Below are 26,388 nucleotides of genomic sequence, written 5' to 3'. Positions count from 1 at the left end.
AAAGAGAACCCGTAGGCCTAGGAACTTCAAATTTGGCATAGTGATTGGTCAAAAGTCAAGGTCACATTGACCTTGTAGGTAAAAACGGTTTCCGATCAGTTACTAAAGAGAACCCTTAGGCCTAGGAACTTCAAATTTGGCATGGTGATTGCTTATGACCAGTAGATAACCCCTATTGATTTTGGGGTCAAGGGGTCAAAGCTCGAGGTCACATTGATCTTGTAGGTAAAAATGGTTACCGATATATAACTAAAGAACGCTTAGGTCTAGGAACTTCAAATTTGGCATGGTGATTGGTCAAAGATCAAGGTCGCATTGACCTTAAAGGTAAAAACGGTTTCCGATCAATAACTAAAAAACACTTAGGCCTAGTAATTTTAAGCTTAGCATGGTGATTGGTCATGACAAGTACATGACCCCTATTGATTGTGGGGTCAAGGCGTCAAAGGTCAAGGTCACATTGACCTTGTAGGTAAACACGGTTTTCCGATCAATAACTTAAGAACCACCAGGCCTAGGAACTTCAAATTTGGCATGGTGATTGGTCATGACCAGTGGATGACCCTATTTATTTTGGGGTCAAGGGGTTAAAGGTCAAGGTCACATTGACCTTATAGGTAAAAACGGTTTCCTATCAATAACTAAAGAACCCTTAGGACTAGGAACCTCAAACTTGGCATTGTGATTGGTCATGACCAGTAGATGACCCCTATTGATTGTGGGGTCAAGGGGTCAAAGGTCAAGTCATATTGACCTTGTAGGTAAAAACGGTTTCAGATCAATCGCTAAAGAACGCTTAGGCCTAGGAACTGCAAACTTGGCATGGTGATTGGTCATGACCAGTAGATGACCCCTATTGATTTTTGAGTCAAGGGGTGAAAGTTCGAGGTCACATTGATATTGTAGGTAAATATGGTTTCCGATCAATAACTTAAGAACGCTTAGGCCTAGGAACTTCAAATTTTGCATGGTGATTGGTCAAAGATCAAGGTCACATTGACCTTGTAGGTAAAAACGGTTTCCGATCAATAATTTAAGAACCTTTAGGACAAGGAACTGTAAACTTGGCATTGTGATTGGTCATGACCAGTACATTACCCCTATTGATCATGGGGTCAAGGGGTCAAGGTCACATTGACCTTGAAGGTAAAAACGGTTTCCGATCAATAACTTAAGAACCCTTAGGCGTTAGAACTTCAAACATGGCATGGTGATTGGTCATGACCAGAATATGACCCCTTTGGATTTTGTGGTCAAGGTGTGAAAGGTCAAGGTCACATTGACCTTGTAGGTAAAAACGGTTTTAGATCAATAACTAAAGAACCTTAAGGCCTTGGAACTTTAAACATGGCATGGTGATTTGTCATGACCAGTAGATGACCTCTATTGATTATAGGGTCAAGTCACATTGACATTGTAGGTAAAAACGGTTCCTGATAAATAACTTAAGAACGCTTAGGCCTAGGAACTGCAACTTGGCATGGTGATTGGTCATGACCAGTAGATGACACCTATTGATTTTGGGGTCAAGGGGTCAAAGCTCGAGGTCACATTGATACTGTAGGTAAAAATGGTTTTCCATCAATAACTGAAGAACGCTTCGGCCTAAGAACTTCAAATTTGGCATGGTGATTGGGCAATGGTCAAGGTCACATTGACCTCGTAAGTAAAAACGGTTTCCGATCAATAACTTAAGAACCTTTAAGCCTAGGATTTTTTAACTTGGCATGGTGATTGGTCATGACCAGTAGGTTACCCCTTTTGATTTTGGGGTCAAGGCGTCGAAGGTCAAGGTCACAGTGACCTTTTAGGTAAAAACGGTTTCCGATCAATAACTAAAGAACGCTTAGGCCTAGGAACTTCAAACTTGGTATGGTGATTGGTCATGACCAGTAGATGACCCTATTGATTTTGGGGTCAAAGGTCAAGTCACATTGACCTTGTTGGAAAAAACAGTTTCCGATCAATAACGTAAGTGCTTTTCACATCAAAATGAAATTCATACTTACAAATAGTTCCTGATGCGCTTCTGTCATCTGAAATAAAGAGACAAAAACACATAAATATACTAAGTCTTATAGTTAACATAATGAGATAAAGACAAGGTAAGATAAGATTGTAGCCTTATGAAATAATAAACGTGTTTGCCATAATTTATTCATTATAAAGAAAAAAAAGTGACTGAGTCGGCCATCTAGCTATCTTTCCATAAACCATGAACTGGATATTAGAAAGGAAGGACTTTGTAGATGGACCTCGACGATTAGTCACAATTACACTTTATTCACATTAATTTATACAGTCGTAGAATTCTGATTGAAAATGGGAAATATCTAGTTTAGAACTGATAATGCAGCATTACAGCGCCAACAATATTTGATATTGTTATCAAAGTTAAGCAAACGTTATGTGTAAGTAATCCAAGAAGTCACATCGCAATGTAACTAACCCTGATAACGACAGATACAAATGATATTAATAAAACTATTAGTTTCCTACCAGATACTGCACTTCTACTCAATGAGATCTATCTACCTACAAAGTTTATTGGTAAAATCCCTTTTCGTTTTAATGGTATGTTCCTTACAATGTTCAAAATGTAGAAATAAAAAGTGCAATTACTCAAAATATTTACAAGTTAAAGTAACAGTTTGTTTTGTACTGCATATTTTACGCAATGAGATCTATCTACCTATAAAGTATTTTTGTTAATACCCCTTGTCGTTTTACAGTTATGTCATGGACAATGTTCGAAGTTAAAAACACAAAGGGCACTAACTCAAAAATAAGGCAAGGCAGAGTTATGGTTCTTTCGAACTGCACTTCTACTCAATGAAATATGTCCACCTACAAAGTTACTTGTTAATATCACATGTCGTTAAAGAGTTCTATTGCATTGCACTTCTATTTAATGTGATCAATCTACCTATAAAATGCGAAGTTGATATCTCTTGTACATTCTGAATTATTTCCCGGACAAGAAATCTGCAACAGATCGTCCAACCGATAAACAGACCGAACAACCGACCAACAGGTGACACCAGTATACCCCCGAAAACTTTGTTTTTCGGGGTTTTATAATTAAACAAAGATAAAAACTATAATATTAATGTTGAATGTCATGTAATCTTTGAATTCCACTGTTCAGCAAACTTTTAATACTGTTGTTTATAAAAATATTATCATTATTAATTTTTGTAATCATGTAATGTAAATAACACTTAAAACTATACCAGTTGGTAAAAGTCATATTATATAACGACAATAAGTAAGAAATATGTTAGTTTGTATTTTGTATATATTTAAATCATTACAAATATTCATCTTATATGTTTATCTACTAAATATAGTCATACTTGCAATGAGTCGTTTATATATCAGGTGAAAGGTATTCTTAATTACGAAATTATGTTGTTTTTTTTTTCTTTTCCCTTTATTTTATTGTTATAATAAGAGCAGTAGTAAACATTAAAATGCTTGCGTAAAGATGTCATGTTAAATGAAATAAACAGAATATAAGCATACCTATTTCATATATTTGAAACATTCGTCTATAACAAATCATAAAAATGTATCAACATACCATAATTCAAGTTTTTAAAAAATGTTGAAAAAAGACATTTTCCTCTAACCAAAAGGATTGATTGATATTAGTTGTTATTTGTTGCACATTTACAGAATTTGACAACATAATTTTCTGACAAAATTTTTTCTTTAACTAAAGATTAATTAGTGTCTCATTCATTCCTATTATCATTTAAGCTTATATGTCATCACAATTAAATTTAGTTTTAATATTGCATTATCAGTAGCGTCTTATCTAAATAGAACAAGAGCTAGTCTTTATCATATCTGCCATATGTTGTCCTGCAAAAATTAACTTACGTTTATTTAATAATCAATTTCATAACTATCATTTATATAAGTACTCCTAAAATCAGGCATAATTTAAAGTACTGCAAAAGTATGAACGTTTATTTTCTAAGACCTTGAATCAGTTTTCAGATATGATAAAAATTGATTTTGACTGTGTTAAAAATCAGCATATAAGTATAAAAAGACTAATATCTGTACCATTCAAATACAAAATAATTTAAAACGAATAGTATGATAATTTGTTAAACTTTGAGTTTAATTTGGAAATACATATTACGTAAACTTATGATGATCACGAATGTATCTTATCTTAAAAGATTTAAGCCTAATTATGGACTGTCCTTGAAAGAATTAAATGTATCTAGCCCACAACATTGTGTACGTAATTTGTAATAATATGTGTGAAAAGTTGATTTCCGTATCGACTGTAAAACTCTGATTTAAAGACAAATCATGAAGATATGTAAGAGACATGTTTGTTTCATAATAGATCGTCACACTTTTAATGTGAATCACATGAAGCTCATCCCTTGTTACTTTGCAGTACATTTTAACATTTGAGTACTATTTTGGCTACAACTTCAATCAAAAACTCGGTTGCATTCATTAATGTAGAATCCCATTTACCATGCAGTCTCAATAAAGTACAGTTTGGTTCAAAAACATAAACATGTATCCCTTGTATCTTTAAAACAAATTAAAAGATATGAAATGCTATATCTACAACTTTGATAGGAGACCTCATGACAGCAATAGGATAACTAGCAAAGCTCTTAGTATTTTTGTTACATTGTTGAGGAATTTTAAAGGTGAATGGACCACCATCTTGTCTAAACTGTTAGCAAGAAGTGTGATACCGTTTCACGTTCCCTACGGTGAATTTATCAAAAAACAGTCAAACATATAATTTTCCATTATATGTGACTTGCTTTAAAAATAAGAGTCATAGCCCAAACATTAAACTGGCTGGATTATAGAACTGATAATCCTAAAACTATAAAATATTATATGTTAAATCTCACTGAGTAAATGTAGTACACAGACACTGTAGTGTAGCTTTTTAATTATTGGTGTCAGTTATTTCCCCTGGCTCTGTTTTTTTTTTTTTACATTTTTTTCGGAGAAATTTTGCCTCGCCCGAGGATCGAAACAGCAACCCTGGATTACTAATCCAATGCGCTTCATCTTTAGCTAAAAGGGTGGCTATTACTTTTAACTATTGGTATTGTTACAAATAAATGACACTTTTTTAACATTTTATTTTAGAAGCATGTGTTTACCATAAATATATAGTTAAGTTACATAAATATTCTTATCTTTTATTTCAAACCCACATGTCGTCTTCAATAACACATGAAGTCAATTCAATTGATACTAATCTATATTTTACAATGACTATTAGAAATGAAGAGCGTAATGTTTCATAATTATGAAATTCATTTTGTTTTATATTCGAAACTAAAGTCTGAACTTGCAATTCGAGAATCTATTGTCTGATGGTATTGTTTTACTTTGTACTTTGGTCCGGAGGCTTATCACTTTTATCAGACTATCGTCGTAATTCAGTGTTAGTGTTAAAACTTTATAAATAAGAACTAAGTTACTTCGTTTATCCATGCTAATATCATCTCTTGAGACTTGGTCGTTGATATATTAGATAGAGAATAATTCTTTTCACATCTTAAGTTTACATTAATATAATTATGAGATCATTTAAACTTTCTGTTTCGTGTATCCTTTTTGCAAAATGACATCAATGTTAGAGATCTCAGACTATTTTATACATGCACTACTAGTCTTCTTGAAAACTATATCAATTATCAATAACAACAGTGTTGTATCCGGTGTCGCGTAATTATCACACGCGTGGTAATGTTACAACGCATGGATTTTTAAGAGACGGCACAATAACAACACGGTTGAGATGAGTGTCGTGCTAATCACACGCACGGGTTTATTTACACACCAAATAAATTGACATTAATATCCTTTTTTAATAAATTCTGAATCTGATGGTATCTTTTATGCGGATTTCTTTTTTCAAAAATTATATGGGAATGTCTTGAACAAATATTTTACAGGAGCGTTAAAATATTACAACAGGCGTCCGATCCTTATAAAAACATATGATTCTGTTTTTATATTTCCAATAAATATTTATTTAATAAATCTAGAAGTTGAAAATATTTGATTCATTGAATTTAAGATAGTTATAAATCTAAAGGTGATAGAGATTATGCGTATTTTTATAATTGTGTTTTATCAGGGATAAAAATCGATGATAATTCTAATTCTGACTATGGTGAATTTTGCCCACAACTCGAGTATTCAATTGAGTTTAACAATAATAATTATTAAGTTATTTATAATTAAAAATGACAGGTTCGATACATGAGTAAAGTGAGATATTATTTCAGTTGGTCTAGTTGGTATACGCTGTGTTGCATGGATGTGTCACTTTCATTATTATAAGCATACATTCAAAAGAGCTTAAAAATAAGGTTAGAACATCACCGATGGTTACCAATATATAAACTATGATGTAATCAAATACATGTAGATCTTTTTCATTTAACGAAATGTATAATAAGTATTAAATGTTATACGCCCTGTAACAAAAATACTGGAACTAAATATCAGGTTTTTTCTTAATTAATTCTGTGTCTAACGGTACAATTTTCTGGGAATACCATTATTTTCCAACAAACGGGGTCATCTTGAAAAGATCATATAATATTATATCATTGTTAAAACATGTTTAAACAGTTTTAAATTTAAATTTAAAGTGACAAATTCGATGCATGAAAGTGATAGTCATGCAAATTTGGACCTATATGCCTATATGCTGTGGTGCATGAAGGTGTCACTTTGATGAACAGACGAACATACATTTACCAGCGCTTGAAGGTAAGGATAAGAACATCACTAATGGTAAACAAAATATAAACTATGATAGTAGCATTTACATGTAAATGAGATACATGGGACGCTTTGCTTGGGTAAGGCTTTGTTTCTTATATTTTGTTTTGTAAAGAAGACCTTCAAAAATTATACGAAAAGAATTCGCAACGAACTAAAAAAATGGTATTTTAACGGTTGGCTAGAGAAAGTGGATTTTTTTACTAGAATTCATACACATTAATTGTATATATAGATTGAATAAATCGCCGGTCCTAAAACGAACTCGTGACGCGGAGTTCTCCCGGAAGTTTAGTTTTGGCTGGGCTTTGTGTCTTATATTTCTTAAATAGAAAAAAGAAGACACTCGAAATTGATACAAAAATAAGATATAAGAATAGAATAACAGAATAAGCAACAGAATCAGACAAATGGTGTTTCAACGGTTAGATGGAGTATATGGTGTTTGTTACGAAAATTCATAGAAAAACAAATCGCTGGTCAAAAAGCTGAACATTCCACGCGGAAATCTCGCTGAACATTTGCTTGGTTAAAGGCTTAGAACTTTGAACCGTTGTGTAAAAGAACCTTGTATGTAATACAGTTTCGTAAATCATAACTTCAACATTTTTTCCGTTTCTTTTATACGAAACGTTCATTTATCATTTTTACACAGCTAAATGTGCATGACGTTAAATATTTTAATATATAATCTAATAATTTTTTGATAAAAAATCAGGAAAAGTATCGTACATTTGTTGTACATGGGATACTTGTAAATTGGTTTGAAAGTGATGACATTTCCTTTCCCGGGCTTGGCATTTCTCGTCAATATATTGTCCAAGAAGAATCAGGCAAAGGAGAGGGTTGAAATGGTTGTCTAAAGGGAGTTTTTCTTTCAGGAAAAAGACTTTCATAGGGTGATAAAAATGATAATATATATGATGATAATGAGAAATATGTTAAAAATGGTAAGTTGCGAAAATAATATGATGCTACTGCTGCTGCTAATGATTATGAGGATGATGAGGATGATGATGAGGATGATGATGAGGATGATGATAATATTAATGATGGCGATGGTGATCAGCGGTATTTTTTTGTTAAGACAATGATTATGTTAATTATGGCAATTATATGCAGAAGTATATTATAGTATAGAAGTTTATTGTGATGATTATGCTGATGAGGGTGATGATAAACAGAAGTATGTTGATTGTGATGATGGTGATGATGATGATGATGATTGTGTTGATGTTGGGAAGGTGAGTAGAATTGTGTTATTATGATGATGATGATTAAATTTATTATCGTAATGATGATAAGTTGGAATACGTTGATTGTGATGATGATTGTATTGATGATGGTGATGATGAGCAGAAGTATGTTGATTGCAAAGATGGTGATTATGTTGATGATGAGAAGACGAATTTTTATTGTAATGATGATGATGATGATGATGATGAGAAGACGATTTTTTATTGTGATGATGATGATGATGATGATGCTGATTAAGGTGTTTGTAGACATGCTGCTGCTCGCTGCAATGATGGTAGTTATCTTAATTCTAGAAAAAAAAATTATTGTTGATGATGATGAGTAAAAAGTATGATAAAAATGTCACACTATAGAACCTTTATTAAATGTACCTTTGATTATTAGCTACAATGCTTTATCAGTTGAATGGTATTCCAAGGGTCCTTGGTTCAAGTGCACATCAAGCAGCCACATTTTTTTTCACACTGAGACATTGTGATTGTATCATTTATCTGCCACAAAGTGTTTATTATATGGGCCCATAGGAAAGGACAAAATGAGAAGCTGCATATTAAGTGAATTGTGTTGCAGAACGTTATTTCAAGGGTCCCTGGCGTATTACTATGCTCACAACTTTGTAGAACTTTTATTATTAACAAATCATGAAAAACATATAAAACATACCACAGTGTTCTTCTAATTTTCTAATAAATTATATGGCTTTCGATTTCTATGAAAGTTATTCTTTATCCACTTACAACATTTAAAATTAAAACAGACAAAAGAATTTTTTTCTATTAAACGCCTTTTTAATAATGTCATCTATTAACCGTTCTTTTACTATGCTTTAAATAACTAATATTTTTTAAAATTTTAATTAATGTTGTTTTTTTTTCAATGCTTAATTTGTGTTTGATCTCTTATTGTATTTTTTCATAATTATTTTCTGTCTGCTGTTATATGTTTTTCGCACGTTTTTCTTCTAAAGAAAATCGGAATTCCTAAATAAACAAATTTGCCCGACACGGTTAGGTTGAAAAGTTTGCACACTCGGTTGCATTTAGGCTGTTTTATAAGTCTCTCATAGAACAGCTATTAAAGTAGGCTAATTTATTTAAACAACTTGTAAGCATTATTCGTTTATAATTAATATATTATTACACATTAATACATTAAATTATTAAAATGTGCTTTAAAACATATGATGATATAGATTTTCAGTATGTTATAAATGGAATAACAGAATCAACATAATGACACAAATCATTTCTTTGCAGTCGTTCAGTTATTTAATCATTACGAATTACCATTTAAGCAAAATATCAAGATAGATAAGAATATAAATAAAATAAGGTCAAGTTTTCTGGTTTAAGAATACACAGTATTGATTAAGTTTCAGTTTATTGAATGAAGTTTGTGTTATAAACTTTCAAAGTAAAACAATTCAAGAATCGTATGGGTTTTTTTTATTTTTTTTTCTGTTTTATTTTCTCCAGCATTCAAATTGATTATTTATATTATGTACTCTAAAAAGCATAAATCACATTTAAAAAATGACAGAAATAAAAGGGCAAAACAGAAAATTAGTTTTGCTATATTTGATTGAACCTGTACGTGAATGGTACTGGAGATTGCAAGCTACAATCCAACCCTCTAACTAGTACCGATCTACGCGAAATTCATTATTCAACATAAAATGGTAATACATTTAATTTGGAAGCATCCGCAGATGCATTTCTACGGCGGTTGAAAACTTCATTGTGACACTTAAGCACCATTCCATCAAAAGCAACGAATGTGGCAATGATATGGAGAAGAATAAAATCCGTAAAGAACATTCAGAACGGCATAACTGCAAATTTTGCAATCTCTGTTTACATTAGTCTGTTCATTGACTGTACCTGAATATGTAAGCTACCGTGGATTTCCGATAACACTGACTCAAGCAGAATTCACTATTTAACATATTAAAATGGTAAAAATATGAATTTGGAAATCCACAGATGTGTTCAGTGAACCTTTAATGTGTCACGTTAGTACCATACTATGAAAAGTGCCTTAAGAACACAGTATGTGGCTGCGCAGTAAATAAATTTGCGTGCCAAAAACGAGAATACTTTTGGAAAACTTTGATGAAATAAAATTTGAAAGGGAATCTTGTGTTACGAGGCCTGCATATCACGATCACAGTTAAGATGTCAAAAGACACATTTTAAAAACAGGTAAAACCCTTTCGTATAATATGTGAATTTTTAAAATTGAAATACATCATTGACTTATAACTGACAGTAATTAATCCGATACAAAACAATTTGTTCATAGCTTGGAATTCAGTTTGTTACATTTCACTTATCTATCATTTATTTCAAAACTTGAACATGTTATTCATACCATTCACTTCATTAGTCAGCGTTAGTGAATACCATTTTTCGTATGTCAAAATAGAAAACAAGCCGAAGTATAATAGTGGCCATTTAACCGCCTTATGATATACACCACTTGAATGTTTAAAGTATTTTAGAGTAACGTATTATAAATGGAAATGACTATGTTATCCTAAATTAGTATGATAAAACGATATCTAAAAACGAGCATCATCTTGGAAAAAAGGTTGGTTTGTAAAATACATTATCAATGTTGTTTACAACGCCATTTTTTTTAATCAACTCTATATAATTATACAAGCATATACCATAGAAGATTTGGTGAGATCTCTTTAAATTATTAAATATTTAGTAAATGAATACTTTCGGTATGAAGGTTATAAGTCTGATACGTTTTGTCTATTTTTGGAATGTCATATCATTATAACAATATTTCAAATCCTTTTTTAACTTCCGAAACTCTTAAATTTCCTGACATTTCTTATCTTATTACGTTACTTTTTTCTCAATGTATGATGGTGACAGAAATTAAGAAAATAATGTGATTCTTTATTTAGAAGCTTCCATATTGTTTGCATGAATATATCTATATGCACTATTATAAAAGTAGATTTTCAAATTCTATTATTTATATTATACAAAAGAAACACAAAATTATGGTAGAATAAACTTGTCCGGAAACATTAAATTAATATGCTCCTTTGATTTGATCTTTAAATTTGGATCTCTTGTGACGTTAGAAATAATTCGTTTTATATTAAATCATATTACAGCAACGCATATTTAAATCCACATATCTAGATTAATTATCTTGACATTTTAGTAAAACCATTACATTACTTGACTTGTAGACTTTACTTACTGTTTAATACTATTTAAGTTTAAATATATAGATGAGAGCATATGTATGAAAATAACATGAATAAACGTTTTCTTATTTACGCTGCTTGTGTTATACTCTATGATTGAAAATTGTAGACATAATATAATAATAATGCTGTTTTATCAATATTAAAGTGACATTTTGCTCAGTTTTTTCATTGTCAAATTAAGTTGAATTGACTATATATTTCAAAGGAGTCACTGTTATAATTGTAATTGGCCAACAGTTGATGCCGGAGAGAGAATGCTTAGGATAAATTATAAATGTGCGTATAATGTAAAGACTGTTTTATAAATTGAACGTCAAAGGTAAATTATGATAGATATTTATGGAATATGTTTTGGGTCACACGAGTTATATATAGTTCATACAATGTTTATTATAAAACAAAATGGAATTATGTCGAAATGTAAACAAATTTTGACTGTCACCTATTCACACAATATATATCCCTAAATGGGCATAAGGTTACTTTAAATAATTAAGATTTAGCATATGCATAGAAACGCGCTCTCTTATTCTTGCTATCGTGTCGTAACCTTAGTATTAGTATGTTAGACAATAGAATATAGAGATAATAGAATAGTCGCTGGGGGCTATCTGTCCAGCCTAACAAAATATTTTACAACTGCACGTAATTCTTTGACTTTTAAGGACGTCAAGAAACGGGAAAAAATGCTTAGCACCGGCGAAACTAAAACAACACAATTTACGCTACGAATGATCTTATAATAACGACTTTTCAAGGAAACTACTTCATGAAGCTACTTAAACGTCTGCTGAGCTCCAGCCATTTTGTGAATTTATGAATAAAATAATGTTTTTGCCTCAGTAATTGAAGACTATAAGAGGAAGCCTGGTAACAAGCAAGTCATAGGTTACTATTGTTACGAGTATTCTGGGCTTTTGTTAACCGTTCTTTGATCTTCACACATTTTATACGTGTTACATAAAAACATAATAACTGTAAAGATAAAGAGAAAATATCAGGAAATGGAATAGATACAAAATTCCTCTAATATATCGAACAGCCCTCATATTTGTTGTAGTTGTCTAAAGAAGTAATATATATATTTTTTTAACAAGATGATAACGTTTTGTTATCCAGCCAAATGCGCTCTAAAGTCAGTTTGCCTTTCGGCAAAAGTTACAAGAAAGAATTGAATATAAGAAGAGTTTTCATTGGATATGTGTTGACCATTATTTTATCTTCACACTATGTATTAAGTATTACCTAAAAACATAAAAACTGTCATGAAAAGAGAAAATATATGAACATTAAATAATAACAAAATTCCTCGAATATATCGAACAGCCTTCATATTTGTTGTTATTGTCTATAAAACTGATTTCTTTTTTCAAACAAAATGATAAAGTTTTTTATCCGGCTTAAGGCTCTCAGAAGTCAGTTTACCTTTCTGTAACAGCTACAGGAAATAATTGAATATAAGCATAATTTTCATTGGTCGTTTTTTAATCATAAACAAAAATCTGGAAATCTATTTGGCCATTGGATAAGTGAAAATATTTTTTCAATATTTAATATAAGTTAGTATTTAAGATAATTTTGTACAAGCAATGCTCCTTGAAATTGTATTTATACTAGCATTATATCTAGTTTAGCCTGGGATTGGTTTTTAAGAGTGGACCGCCGACTATAGTTGACATTGTTCAAAATGTGTGGAAAAACGTTATGCATGAATAATCTGAGTTGTCAGATCAAAATGTGAATTATTTCTTCGGACTAATCCCGAACAAGATCGATACAAAGTATATTCATAAAAATATTAGTCAGCATATATTAACAATAATAATTGTTTAAATTTTCCAACTGCAATTAAATTCAAAAGGTACTGATACATTGTGAATGTTTTCAATTCTTATTATTTCAATGAAATCAAGTGCTATTCACGTTAGAATAAAATTAAAACTTACGATTCTTTCCATTTCCTCTTCTGGCATCTGAAATATAGAAACACAAAGTTGTATCATAAATTGACTAATGGTTAACATATGAGATTATGACTTCTCTTAAAAACCAATAACATGTTGTTGCCGTGCAATTAAAACGTAATTTGGAGAGAGAGATATATTACGAAGAAGATTTTCGATTACAAATGTTGTATAAATATATATCAAAGTATTGCCTAAAAGTAAGAGATATAGACGGTGTTGCAAAAAAAAAAATATCTAGAAAAAGGCAATGATATAACTGGTTGCTATAGAAAATCACTGGTTGCGATGGAAATTACTTGTTACTATGGAAAATCAATGGTTGCTTAGGACGTTATTGGTTTTTAGAGAAAGTCAGTGTTTTTTATGGAAGCTAAAAGTATTATGGAAGGTCAGTGGTTGCTATAAAAAGCCGCCTAATGCTTTGGAAGTCACTGATTGCTGTAGAGAGATACTGGTTATCTTGGAAGCCAGACGTAACTATGACACGGGTTGCTATGTTAATCAACTGTCGCTATGGAAAGTAATTGTTGCTATGGAAGTCAATTATTGCTATGGATTGTTAATGGTATCTTTGGAAGTCACTTGTATATATATATATATTCATTCTTGGGTGGTAGTAGCCTTATGAAATGATAAACGTGTTTGCCATAATATATTTATAATAAGGAAAAAACAGTGACTGAGTCGGCCAATTCAATACTGGTAAAAAATAGCTATAAATAGCTCTCTCTCTCTCTCTCTCTATGTATATATAACATGTACTGGATATTAGAAATGAAGGACTTTTGTAGATTGACCTCGACGATTATTCATAATTACTCATTATTCACATTATTTTATACAGTCATAGAATTCTGATTGAAAATGGTAAATATCTAGTTTAGAACTGATTATTCAGCATTACAGCGCCGACAATATCAAAGTTAGGCAAACGTTATGTGTAAGTAATCCAAGAAGTCACATCGCAATGTAACTAACCCTGATAACGACCGATACAAATGATATTAATAAAACTATTAGTTTCCTACCAGATACTGCACTTCTACTCAATGAGATCTATCTACCTACAAAGTTTATTGGTAAAATCCCTTTACGTTTAAATGGTATGTTCCTTACAATGTTCAAAGTGTAGAAATAAACTAAGTGCAATTACTCAAAATATTGACAAGTTAAAGTAACAGTTTGTTTTGTACTGAACTTTTTACGCAATGAGATCTATCTACCTATAACGTTTTTTTGTTAATACCTCTTGTCGTTTTACAGTTATGTCATAGACAATGTTCAAAGTTAAAATCGCAAAGGGCAATAACTCAAAAATAAGGCAAGGCAGAGTTATGGTTCTTTCGAACTGCACTTCTGCTCAATGAAATATGTCCACCTACACTTGTTAATACATCATGTCGTTAAAAAGTTCTCTTGCATTGCACTTCTATTCAATGTGATCAATCTACCTATAAAATGAAAAGTTGATATGTACATTTTGAGTTATTTCCCGGAAAAGAAATCTGCATCAGATCGTCCAACCGACAAACAGACCGGTCGACCGACCAACAGGTGACTCCATCATACCCCTCGAAAACTTTGTTTTTCGGGGTATATAATTGAACAAAGATGAAAACTATAATATTAAGGTTGTATGTCATATTATCTGTTCAATAACGACAATAAGTTAGAAAACGTTTTGTACATATTTAAATCATTATAAATTCATCTTATATGTTTATCTTATAAAACTATAGTCATACTTGCAAGTGTTACTCTTATGTTTCATTTTATTGCCCTACATTGTATTTTGGACTAGAGGATATTACTTTAAATAACCCATTGTTAACTAAATTGTTAGAGTAACAAAGCTCAATATCCATATGATTATCAAAGGCTCAAAGTGTGGATATCAGTTACTCGACATTGTTAAAATATACGGACATGTCAAAATGTTTACGTGGAATTTTACTGTGAAAATACTTTATAGTTTACAGACTATTCAATCCTAATTCTTTCATCGAAAATGGTATTACTGTGTCGTTTATATATTAATCACATATATAAAATAAGAACAGTAAACTGTTAAAATAAGTATTTTTTCAATGACGCGACTATAGTGTAACGCTAACATTAGTGGGCTATGTTTCTTTGCAGCGCAAATGGAGTCACGTCAAAGTGTTATTACACAAGTGTAATATCGTTTTTATTAGACGACTTTATTACACTCATGTAATATAACGGTTTATCACATAAATTTATGTGATAAACCGTTATATTAACGGTCATTTTCATGTCAAGCAGACCGACAGAAAAATCAGTCAATATACAGTAACAACCCTCAATTATGACAACCATCGGGACTGGACAAAAGTGGTCTTAATTGCGGAGTATTCATAATTGTGAGTATTCTTATTGCTTACACACTTTATGACAAGGGTCTATTTTAGACATTTTGTATGAACAAACATTATATATCTTAACCTGCAAATACAATATTAAAGTAAGTTATTAAGTCATATCTAATGGGAAGAAAGATATTTCTGAAGATATTTAATGTCAAATTCTATTTTATCTGATTTCAATGTCATTTATTATTAATATAATGTACATACTACACCCATCTAGAAAGATATCAATGCTTAAAGCAACATTAAACTCTAGTTATATTTGGTAGGTAAATATATAAAGAAAAACAAAGCAGAACATTTTAAAATCATCGTAATTCTTTAAAAGAAATTGCATGTGTTTTGTAACAGTACCTTTTAGAGATGTTCAGATTCAGATGAGAACAAACCCTGTTATTAAATTCTGGAAACAAAGTGATCCCTCGGAAGCATTAATCACAACAAAATAACAAAATAATTGCAGACTCGGTTTGATTGAGTCTGTACATGAGGGATAATAAATAAGTGCAACATCCCTCACGCTCCCTAGCACCGGCTTGAGCGGTACTCAATTCTCAACACTTTATAGTGTTGGCATCAATGATCCCAAAGGACCAGAAAATATAACAACACTGAAGTAAAGTAAGGGGCAACTCTTTACGGCCGCCACACGGCACTTGACACCTGCTGTTGTGAAGTACAAAATTCTGGAAACAAAGTGATCCCTCGGAAGCATTAATCACAACAAAATAACATAAGAATTGCAGACTCGGTTTGATTGAGTATGTACATGAGGGATAATGAATAAGTGCAACATCCCTCTTTATAAACTGAAAAGAATGTTCAAACCTTAAATAATTCTTTAACTTTAAAAATATGATTATTACTGTTTTTTCTGATATCTAAATTTGACTGAAATGAGTAATGAATGGAAATGAATTTTAGTAGAAATGTGACCTGATAGACTTGTGCATATTAGATATACTATGGCAACAATTTCGTTGAAAGTTTGTTCATAACCAGTCATTACTAGTAATAAAGGTTCTAAATCTAAAGTAGATTAATTCATATAGTATGCAGCTGTTTTAACTTTTAGCTATTCGTATACAATAATACAGATAATATTTTTTTTGTTTTATTTAATCTGTTTGTTTTTGACAATTCATTCTTTTGAATGATCCGTTTGGCCATTTGAACCTTGGATTTAGATCAAGCTTGGTCTTTAATGAAACATAGTTTATTATTTACACAACTAATTATTAGCTTTATCGTCAGTAAGCTATTTATTTATGTACAGAGATTTATAAGATATCGAAAATTTAGGATAGTTGGTATGTCATTAATTCCCATTTGCAATAAAGAACATTTCAAGACAGACGGTTGATGATAACATTGTTTTAATATTCACAAGGTCTAATTTTAAGAAATGTTTTGTTAAGTCTGTACTTCAGGAATAATAATAGTTCAATGTTTTGACATGATTAAAAGTAATTTCTATTGTCAACGTAAACATGCGCATTCATTATCACAATTGTTAAGACTCATTATGCCAGCTAACAATGCATAACCTAATTATGGACTGGGCAAGATATTTTAATTTCTGACCTAATACCTTTAAATTTGACCTTGACCTGGAGTTTATGGGCCTGTTTCCTACGCATGACACACTGTCTCATCAAACTGCACATTTGAGACAAATGTGTTCGGGTATGTGTATGCAGCAACAAAAAATTCCACGAATAAGTAAAATCGACACAATGTCTTTGTGCGTCGTTTGGTTTTTTATAAGGTGCACCTTTATGCATTATTGAGGGCTTAAGCGGACACTTTAGTAGAAGGACCGACGTTCCCTAAGTTCTTTTATAGCTTCTTCACATTAAAGATTCCAATGCGGGATTTCAACCTTCGGCGTGGCGAAAAAAGTGTTTCGAATTTAAAGAGTGTTATGCCGGTAAAACATTCATGTTACTATTTGAATATGAGTCCTTGGTGAATACACATGATACACGTTATCTGTACTCAAATAATGTCAAAATTTGAATGGTTTTACTTTTTACTTTTCGTCAAAAAAATGAAGAAGCCAATCATTATCGTTAACTTAATTCCGAAAATTTTCAAGAAATATTTGTTTTCATATTTCACCAGATTTCTTTTATTATTGAAAATAACTACTCTTTCTACTGATCGACAGGACAACAGAAATAAAGTACTTTTTATGTTTGCTATCGTTCCCCTCCTTCTTAAACGAAAGTCATCAATTGCTATGAAATTTACTTTTTGATGAGAACAGTAAAACAAAATCCTTCAACAATGCTCTTATTGTCGCTGGCTGTTTTTGAAAGTCATTGGTTGCTATGGAAACAACTGGTTACAATTGAAAATCAACGGTTGCCATGGAAATCCCTTCTTGACCAAGACAGTTTATGGTTATTTGAACGTTAATACTGAAAGTTAATGAGTGATATTTAAGTTAATTGTTGCTTAGAAAAATCAGGTATTGAAATGGAAGTCACTGGTTGCTTCGGAAAGGGAACAATTGCTATGACAGTCGATGGTTGTCATGGAAAGTAAATGCTTTCTATAAAAGTCACTGACCCTTTGTGAATGGAGGGTTACCTTTAATGTTTGAGACATCAGAAATGCAGCCACAGTTTGGGTTGCATGATCGTAAGAGGAGACTAAATGGGTCCGAATAAAGGGAGACTATTCATGACTTAGCTCCAGCAGGCGAGGTTGTCTTGACCCTTGGTCTGGCTTTGAAGTTTTTATCAATTCAACTTTCCTGTTTCAGCACCATATTGACATTCACTGTGTTGGTGTGTCGTAACATTGAACTGTTTGCTATGAAGTCCTTTGATGTGAAACAAAGGTGATATTTGCTATGGAAGTCTGTTGTTACTTTTTACAATGGGTGACTGGAAAGTCACTTGTTGCTATGTTGCTACTCAATGGGTGCTTTGGAATTCGTGGGTTTCTATAGAAGTCAAAAGTTGCAAAATAAAAGGTCAATAGTTGCTATTGAAGTCACTGATTGCCTAGGAAATGTGCTACGTTGTTACAAAATCGATTGCTTGGATGCTATAATAGTGAATGGGTGATATGATAGTGAAACATTGCTTTAGAAGTCATTGGATATTATATATAATATGGTCTCAACTTTTTAGCAGATATGATTTTAAAAATTCCGTTTGACTGTACCCTTTGATTTTTCAAAATCGCTGCCTCCAAATAGAAACAAAAAAAACTCTTAACATTAAGCCGGTGATCATCATGATGTATCAAGGCTATAGGGCAAATGGTTTCAATACGGTTTCCATCTGCTTTTACATAAATGGTTTATTTCAAGGGCACCGTGACCTTGACATTTACACATCCATCGATGCAATAAAAAATTAATTCCATAAGTGATAATACTATGGATCTTTAAAACTGTTGATCAAATGTTTCTCAAGTTCTTTGGCTGAAACAATCTTTGTTTGCAAGGTTACTGTGGCATTTACTTCGGGAAACTGCACCCCAAAAACAATAGGTATGTTCTTCATAGTAAGGATATAGTCTTAGTAAGATTGAAGGCGACGAGACTAATATTTATAAGGTTATTAAGAATAAGTAGTTTTGAAATTCAATGTCAGTGTGACCTTGACTTTCACATATAAGTCCCCCGAAACTAAAACGGAGAGAGGTATTAATAGAATGAGAGTGATTTTATATTTTGCAGTTTAAAAGTATTTATGATGAATTAATAAGAACAACATTCTTAGTGGAATTAAATATTATTGCACACACTAATCAAACAAAAAAGAGAAATATGTTCCCAAAATTTCCATAAAAATTGAAGATTTTTTTAACATAAATATTGTGACGTAATGGTTTAATTACCGAATTCATAAAATATGGCGCATGACGTCTCCTGACGATAATCTGTAAAAATTACTAAATATCCACTTGCTAGCATGCAATTTGTGTAACATTTATTTGTTTTGCATGTAAGAATAGCTTGAATTTATGCATTTCACTCATAAACATTAGCTGTTATATTTCCCCCGATTGCTGTGTCACTTTTGAGTATCACCTATCGTTTATCATGGAAAAATAGCAAAAGAATCTAGACTTATATATTGTTATACTTTAATCGATCGCTTTGCCATAGATATAGAGGCTATTCGTTGCCAAAAACCCAGCCTTTGAAACTTGACAATGCATACTTCGGTTCTAATAAACAGATTAGCAAAATGTAATTGTTTATCCAAGAGTTACATACTGCACTGGTATTAAGCGTTTTTATTATCTCGATTTGATAAAATGGAAGATGTTAACATGAAACTTAGATAAATTGCAAACTGTATTTAGAAATGTATAACTTCAATTTTGCGACATGTACAAAGTAAATGATATAACGTACAATACACGTTTAATGTTATGCATCATGACGTTGAGAGTGTAACTGCATCAGTAAACCAGGTTGACAACACCACACTTTCCTTGCACATTCTAACGCGATTAACATTTGTAAACGATTTTGCAACTTCCATATTTGGCATTATCACGGAAATGGACGAAAATAATTAGGCGGAGCCAATTTTCACGAAAACAGAATATAAAGAGAGGTAACTCTTGCTAATACAAAAATATTTCAAAATATAAAAAACTGTTATAAATTTAACATACATCAACTGCATAACAGTTGGCATTGAATATCCTCTGATTTTGTTAAAACATATTCTAGCACAGGATATACAAGTAATGCAAAATTGGTTAAGATATAATGTTACAATGTAACAACGTTTATACTGATAATGAGAAGAATAATATGCAAAAACATAAGTCAGTGACATGACACATTATATTTACTTAAAGAATCTGTTTAGAAATGTTTTCGCATGACTCTTCAAAATTTAAAGTGTTTATGTTACCTAGATTTGTTTTCTAAAAATGCATTATTCCAAATAGTACTGTTATATAACATATACATAGCTCTGGATTTAGATTTTAAAATCAATACTGATACATTTAGAGTGTGTAACTCTCGGTAAGCACTCGAAATAAAGACAGGCGTCTCCTAAAATCAGTTTAGTGGCACCACTTGGTCAATATTGTATACAAATCATTTCGTTTCTTAAACATTTGTTATTTTTTGTTAAAAATGTAAGCGTTTCCTTTCATATATTTGGTGATTCTACATTATTGCGTTTTTATTTCAATGATAATTTATTATGTTTTATATCAATCTTGTCTCTCTTATTTAATCATCTTGACGTTCATACAAATAAGTTACATGACAAAGCCACGTAACCAGGTTTCCAATCATCATCATTGTAAAAAATTCAAGTTGGAAAACAAGTACAAGCAACGTACAATTAACAATGTCAATGATAAAAAATGATGAAACAAAATAAATAAACAAGCTTTTAAAAAGCAGCATATTAAAAATTGTGATAAATTATTTTGGGCCCGGAGGGGAAACAGGCTTAACAATCTATAAAATCTTCACAAATTTGTACATATCTCCAAATCCCTTAACCCTTTTAAAACCTAAAATCAATTTAAAAATTTTGGAAATATGACCATGATATTGATCCTATGGGGCTCAGGAGCACTCGTAAGTGACAATTTCAATTGTGATGCCAAACAACAAGTTTAATCAAAGCACAGAAGGCGCTGAATTTGTTTGGGTCCCAGAATGTAAGAAAGGTGCAGGTTGTGAGATTATATGTATAGTACCACCAATGCTTTCCAGCGTTTTAATGTAGTAAATTGGCTATAAGACTTATTGCAACACTGATATGCAATCCAATGTTTATTTGACTTAAACAATTTGGAAAAAAATGAGTTGCCTTTACTGGGATTTGAACTCCAGACCTCTCGCTTCACGAGCGAGCGCGAAAACCCTTTAGCCACGGTGAATTTATATGTGAACGGCCTGAAGAAAACCATATTACAAATGTATTCTAAATTAGGGCTTGAAACGACTTTAACTGTTGTTTAACACAGATGTAAATAATCCTGGAGCTTACTATAAGCATGTATATTTATAAAGAATCAAAGGGATGCAAGTTCTGTGGTATTTTCTGATCTTTGCAATCTTAATCGTACTGTATATCTTTATGCATTTTCCTGTATAAGTTTATTTTTATGTATTATAATTCATTTTGCAAGGCACCAGAGTTTGATACATACGGAATACTGCATAACTAGAGATGCATCAAAAAATCATTTATGTTCATTTTTTTACGACAGTCACACTTTATCCTTGCATATCATGACTACTTCCTTAACAAAGACACTTAAAAAAGAATTAAAAAAAAGATTCCCTCGACTTGGATTTGAACTCCAGACCCCTCACTCCTGAAGCGAGCGCGTTACCCTGCACCACGGAGAAGTTATACAAATAATATCTGAATAACATCAAGTCATTCTATATTTTAGAACTTCCATTGCATTTCGGGTTTGTAATCCTTATTAATTTCGAGGTATTTTGTTCAGGATAAGCCTGTTGTTTAAAATTGAAGTAAATAATTTAGCGAAAATCTTCTCGCCCAAACAGTCCGACATGTAGAATCTATATATTCACTACTCGTTTGTGTAGTATTCGGTAATCGATAACGCTAAAATAGTATTTCATTGATAAAATCATATTCATCCGCGTAATTTGTGGTTGTGTATTTATTGACAATTCTATTAGCCAACGCTATTTTAAACTTTGAATGCGTTGTTTTTGTTGGATACTTGTAACAAATATAAAAATATTTCTTTATTTTAAATCGCTAGTTTTTAAGCTGTTTTGAGAACTACTTGTTGTTAGGTTTGTTGTGAACTTCTGTGTCAGAGATTGAATGTCCGCTTTTTATTTACTTAATTTCGATCAGAAAATACAATAAAACAATATTAAAAATCTTCGACCATTCGGGAATTATTTTGCTTGAAAATTAATTCGCCCTGTCTTCTATGACCATCTTTACGCAGTGATCTCCCCTGAATTTTTCGGCGTTAGTGTACATATAAAGGGAAGTAACCGCTTCAAAAAAGTGGACTACTTTCGGCGTTTGCAATTAACAACATTAGACTCTGAAATTTTGCTACCATTATTTGTTTGGTCTGACGACCGAAACAAATAAAAACTATTTCTCATTCCGAAATCTTATTATGACCCACTTCAAAGACGACGGGGTATATTGCTTTGCATTTTTCGGTCCGTCGGTCCGTAGACCAAATGGTTTCCGAGTGATAACTACTTAGTATGGTCATTGGTCATGACAAGTAGATAACCCCTATTGATTTTAGGGTCAAGGAGTCAAAGGTCAAGGTCACATTGACCTTGTAGGTAAAAACGGTTTCCGATCAATAACTAAAGAACCCTTAGGCCTTGGAACTTCAAACTTGGCATGGTAACTGTTAATACCAGTAAATTAAACCCCTATAGAACATTGGGTCGAGGGTCAAAGGTCAAGGTCACATTGACGATGAAGAGAAAAAAAACTGTTTCCGAACAATAACTTAAGAACCCTTAGGCCTAAGAAATTAAAACTTGGCATGATGATTGGGCATGACCAGTAGATGACCCCTATTTTGGGGTCAAGGGGTCAAAGGTCAAGGTCACATTGACCTTGTAGTTAAAAACAGTTTCCGATCAATAACTAAAGAACACTTAGGCCTAGGAACTTCAAATTTGGCATGGTCATTGGTCATGACCATTAGATGAATCCTTTTGATTTTGTGGTCAAGGGGTCAAAGGTCAAGATCACATTTACTTGAAGTTAAAAACGGTTTCCGATCAATAACTAAAGAACGCTTAGGCCTTGGAACTTCAAAATTGGCATGGTGATTGGTCATGACCAGAAGATGACCTCTTTTGATTTTGGGGTCAAGGGGTCAAAAGTCAAGGTCACATTGACCTTGTAGGTAAAAACGGTTTCCGATCAATAAGTAAAGAACCCTGAGCCTAGAAACTTCAAACTTGGCATGGTGATTGGTCATGACCAGTAGATGACCCCTATTGATTTTGGGGTCAAGGGGTCAAAGCTCGAGGGCACATTGATCTTGTAGGTAAAAATGGTTTCCGATCAATAAGTAAAGAACGCTCAGGTCTACGAACTTCAAATTTGGCATGGTGATTGGTCAAAGGTCAAGGTTGCATTGACCTTGTAGGTAAAAACGGTTTCCGATCAATAACTAAAGAACGCTTAGGTCCTGGAATATCAAACTTGGCATGGTGATTGGTCATGACCAGTAGATGACCCTATTGATTTTAGGGTCAAGGGATGAAAGATCAAGGACACATTGATCTTGTAGTTAAAACGGTTTCCGATCAATTGCTAAAGAACCCTTAGGCCTAGGAACTTCAAACTTGGCATGGTGATTAATCGTAACCAGTAGATGACCCCTATTGATTTTGGGATCGAAGGGTCAAAGGTCAAGGTCACATTGATCTTGTAGGTAAAAATGGTTTCCGATCAATAACTTAAGAACCTCTTGGACTAGGAACTTTAAACTTGGCATGGTGATTGATTACAACAAGTAGATGACCCCTATTGATTTTTGGGTCATGGAGTGAAAAGTTAAGGTCACATTGACCTAGAAGGTAAAAACGGTTTCCGATCAATAACTAAAGAGACCTTACACCTATGAACTTCAAATTTTGCATGGTGATTGGACATGACCAGTAGATGACCCCTTTTGATTTTGGGGTCAAGGGATGAAATGTCAAGGTCACACTGACCTTGCAGGTAAAAACGGTTTCCGATCAATAACTAAAGAACGTTTACGACTAGGAACTTTAAACTTGGCATGGTGATTGGTCATGACCAGAAGATGACCCCTATTGATTTTGGGATCAAGGGGTCAAAGGTCAAGGTCACATTTATCATATAGGTAAAAACGGTTTCCGATCAATTACTAAAAAACGCTTAGGCCTAGGAACTTCAAATTTGGCATGGTCATTTGGACATGACCAGTAAATGACCCCTATTGATTTTAGGGTCAAAGGGTCAAACGTCAAGGTCACATTTACTTGAAGTTAAAAACGGTTTCCGATCAATAACTTAAGAACGCTTAGGTCTTGAAAATTCAAACTTGGCATGGTGATTGGTCATGACAAGTAGATGACCCCTATTGATTTTGGGGTCAATGGGTAAACAGTCAAGGTCACATTGACCTTGTAAGTAAAAACGGTTTCCGATCAATAACTTAAGAACTCTTAGGCCTAGGAACTTCAAACTTGGCATGTTGATTGGGCATGACCAGTAGATGACCCCTATTAATTATAGGGTCAAGGGGTCAAAGGTCAAGTCACATTGACATTGTAGGTAAAAACTGTTTCTGATCAATAACTTAAGAACGCTTAGGCCTAGGGACTGCAAACTTGGCATGGTGATTGGTCATGACCAGTAAAATTTTGGGTCAAGGGGTCAAAGCTTGAGGTCACATTGATCTTGTAGGTAAAAATGGTTTCCGCTCAATAACTAAGGAACGCTTAGGCCTAGGAACTTCAAAATTGGCATGGTGATTGGTCAAAGGTCAAGGTCACATTGACCTTGTAGGTAAAAACGGTTTCCGATCAATAATTTAAGAACCTTTAAGCCTAGGAACTTTAAACTTGGCATGGTAATTGGTCATGACCAGTAGATGACCCCTATAGATTTTGGAGTCAATGCGTCAAAGGTCAAGGTCACATTGACCTTGTAGGTGAAAACAGTTTCCGATCAATAACTAAAGAACCTTTAAGCCTAGGAACTTTAAACTTGGCATGGTGATTGGTCATGACGAGTAGGTGACCCCTATTGATTTTGGGGTCAAGGCGTCAAAGGTCAAGGTCACATTGACCTTGTAAGTAAAAACGGTTTCCGATTAATAACTAAAGAACGCTTAGGCCTAGGAACTTCAAACTTGGTATGGTGATTGGTCATGACCAGTAGATGACCCTATTTATTTTGGGGTCAAGGTCACATTGACCTTGTTGGTAAAAACGGTTTCCGAGCAATAACTAAAGAACGCTTTAGGCTAGAAACTGCAATCTTTGCATGGTGATTGGTCATAGCAAGTAGATGACCCCTATTGTTTTTGAGGTCAAGGGGTCAAAGCTCGAGGTCACATTGATCTTGTAGGTAAAAATGGTTTCCGATCAATAACTAAAGAACGCTTTGGCCTAGGAACTTCAAATTTGGCATGGTGATTGGTCAAAGGTCAAGGTCACATTGACCTTGTAGGTAAAAACTGTTTCTGATCAATAACTTAAGAACCTTTAAGCCTGGTAACATTTTTGTTGGCATGGTGATTGGTCATGACCAGTAGGTGACCCCTATTGATTTTGGGGTCAAGGCGTCAAAGATCAAGGTCACATTGACCTTGTAGGTAAAAACGGTTTCCGATCAATAACTAAAGAAAGCTTTGGCCTAGGAACTTCAAACTTTGTATGGTGATTGGTCATGACCAGTAGATGACTCTATTGATTTTGGGGTCAAAGTGCAAGGTCACATTTACCTTGTTGGTAAAAACGGTTTCCGATCAATAACTTAAGTGCTTTTCACATCAAAATGAAATTCAAACTTACACCTATTTCCTTATCCCCTTTTGTCATCTGAAATATCGAAACAAAAGCACATAAATATACTCATGGTTAACATAATGAAATAAAGACTACTCTTAAAAAAGAAATACATGTTGTTTCCATGCAACTTAAACTTAATTTGGAGAGCTATATTATGAAGAAGAAGATTTTAGATTGCAAATGTTGTACAAATCATTATCAAAGTATTGCATATAAGTAAGA

The 26,388-nt window shown here is 32.7% G+C and overlaps 1 protein-coding gene across 1 annotated transcript in view; it reads left to right on the top strand.

The window, feature by feature from the left end:
* The window catches only part of LOC132719153 (aspartate and glycine-rich protein-like), a 32,924-nt gene extending 24,635 nt beyond the window's left edge, over positions 1-8,289 (top strand). The window contains exons 2-3 of the mRNA XM_060702899.1: positions 7,918-8,039; positions 8,101-8,289. Coding sequence (XP_060558882.1) covers positions 7,918-8,039; positions 8,101-8,289 — 311 coding nt within the window. The remainder of the gene's footprint in view (positions 1-7,917; positions 8,040-8,100) is intronic.
* Positions 8,290-26,388: the final 18,099 nt, after the last annotated feature.

This window comes from Ruditapes philippinarum, unplaced genomic scaffold (genome assembly GCF_026571515.1).
Source record: "Ruditapes philippinarum isolate M1 unplaced genomic scaffold, ASM2657151v2 ctg1877_1_1_1_1, whole genome shotgun sequence".
Taxonomy (NCBI): Eukaryota; Metazoa; Mollusca; class Bivalvia; order Venerida; family Veneridae; genus Ruditapes; species Ruditapes philippinarum.
Note: the sequence above shows the minus strand (reverse complement) of the source record. Positions and strands in the feature narration are given on the sequence as shown.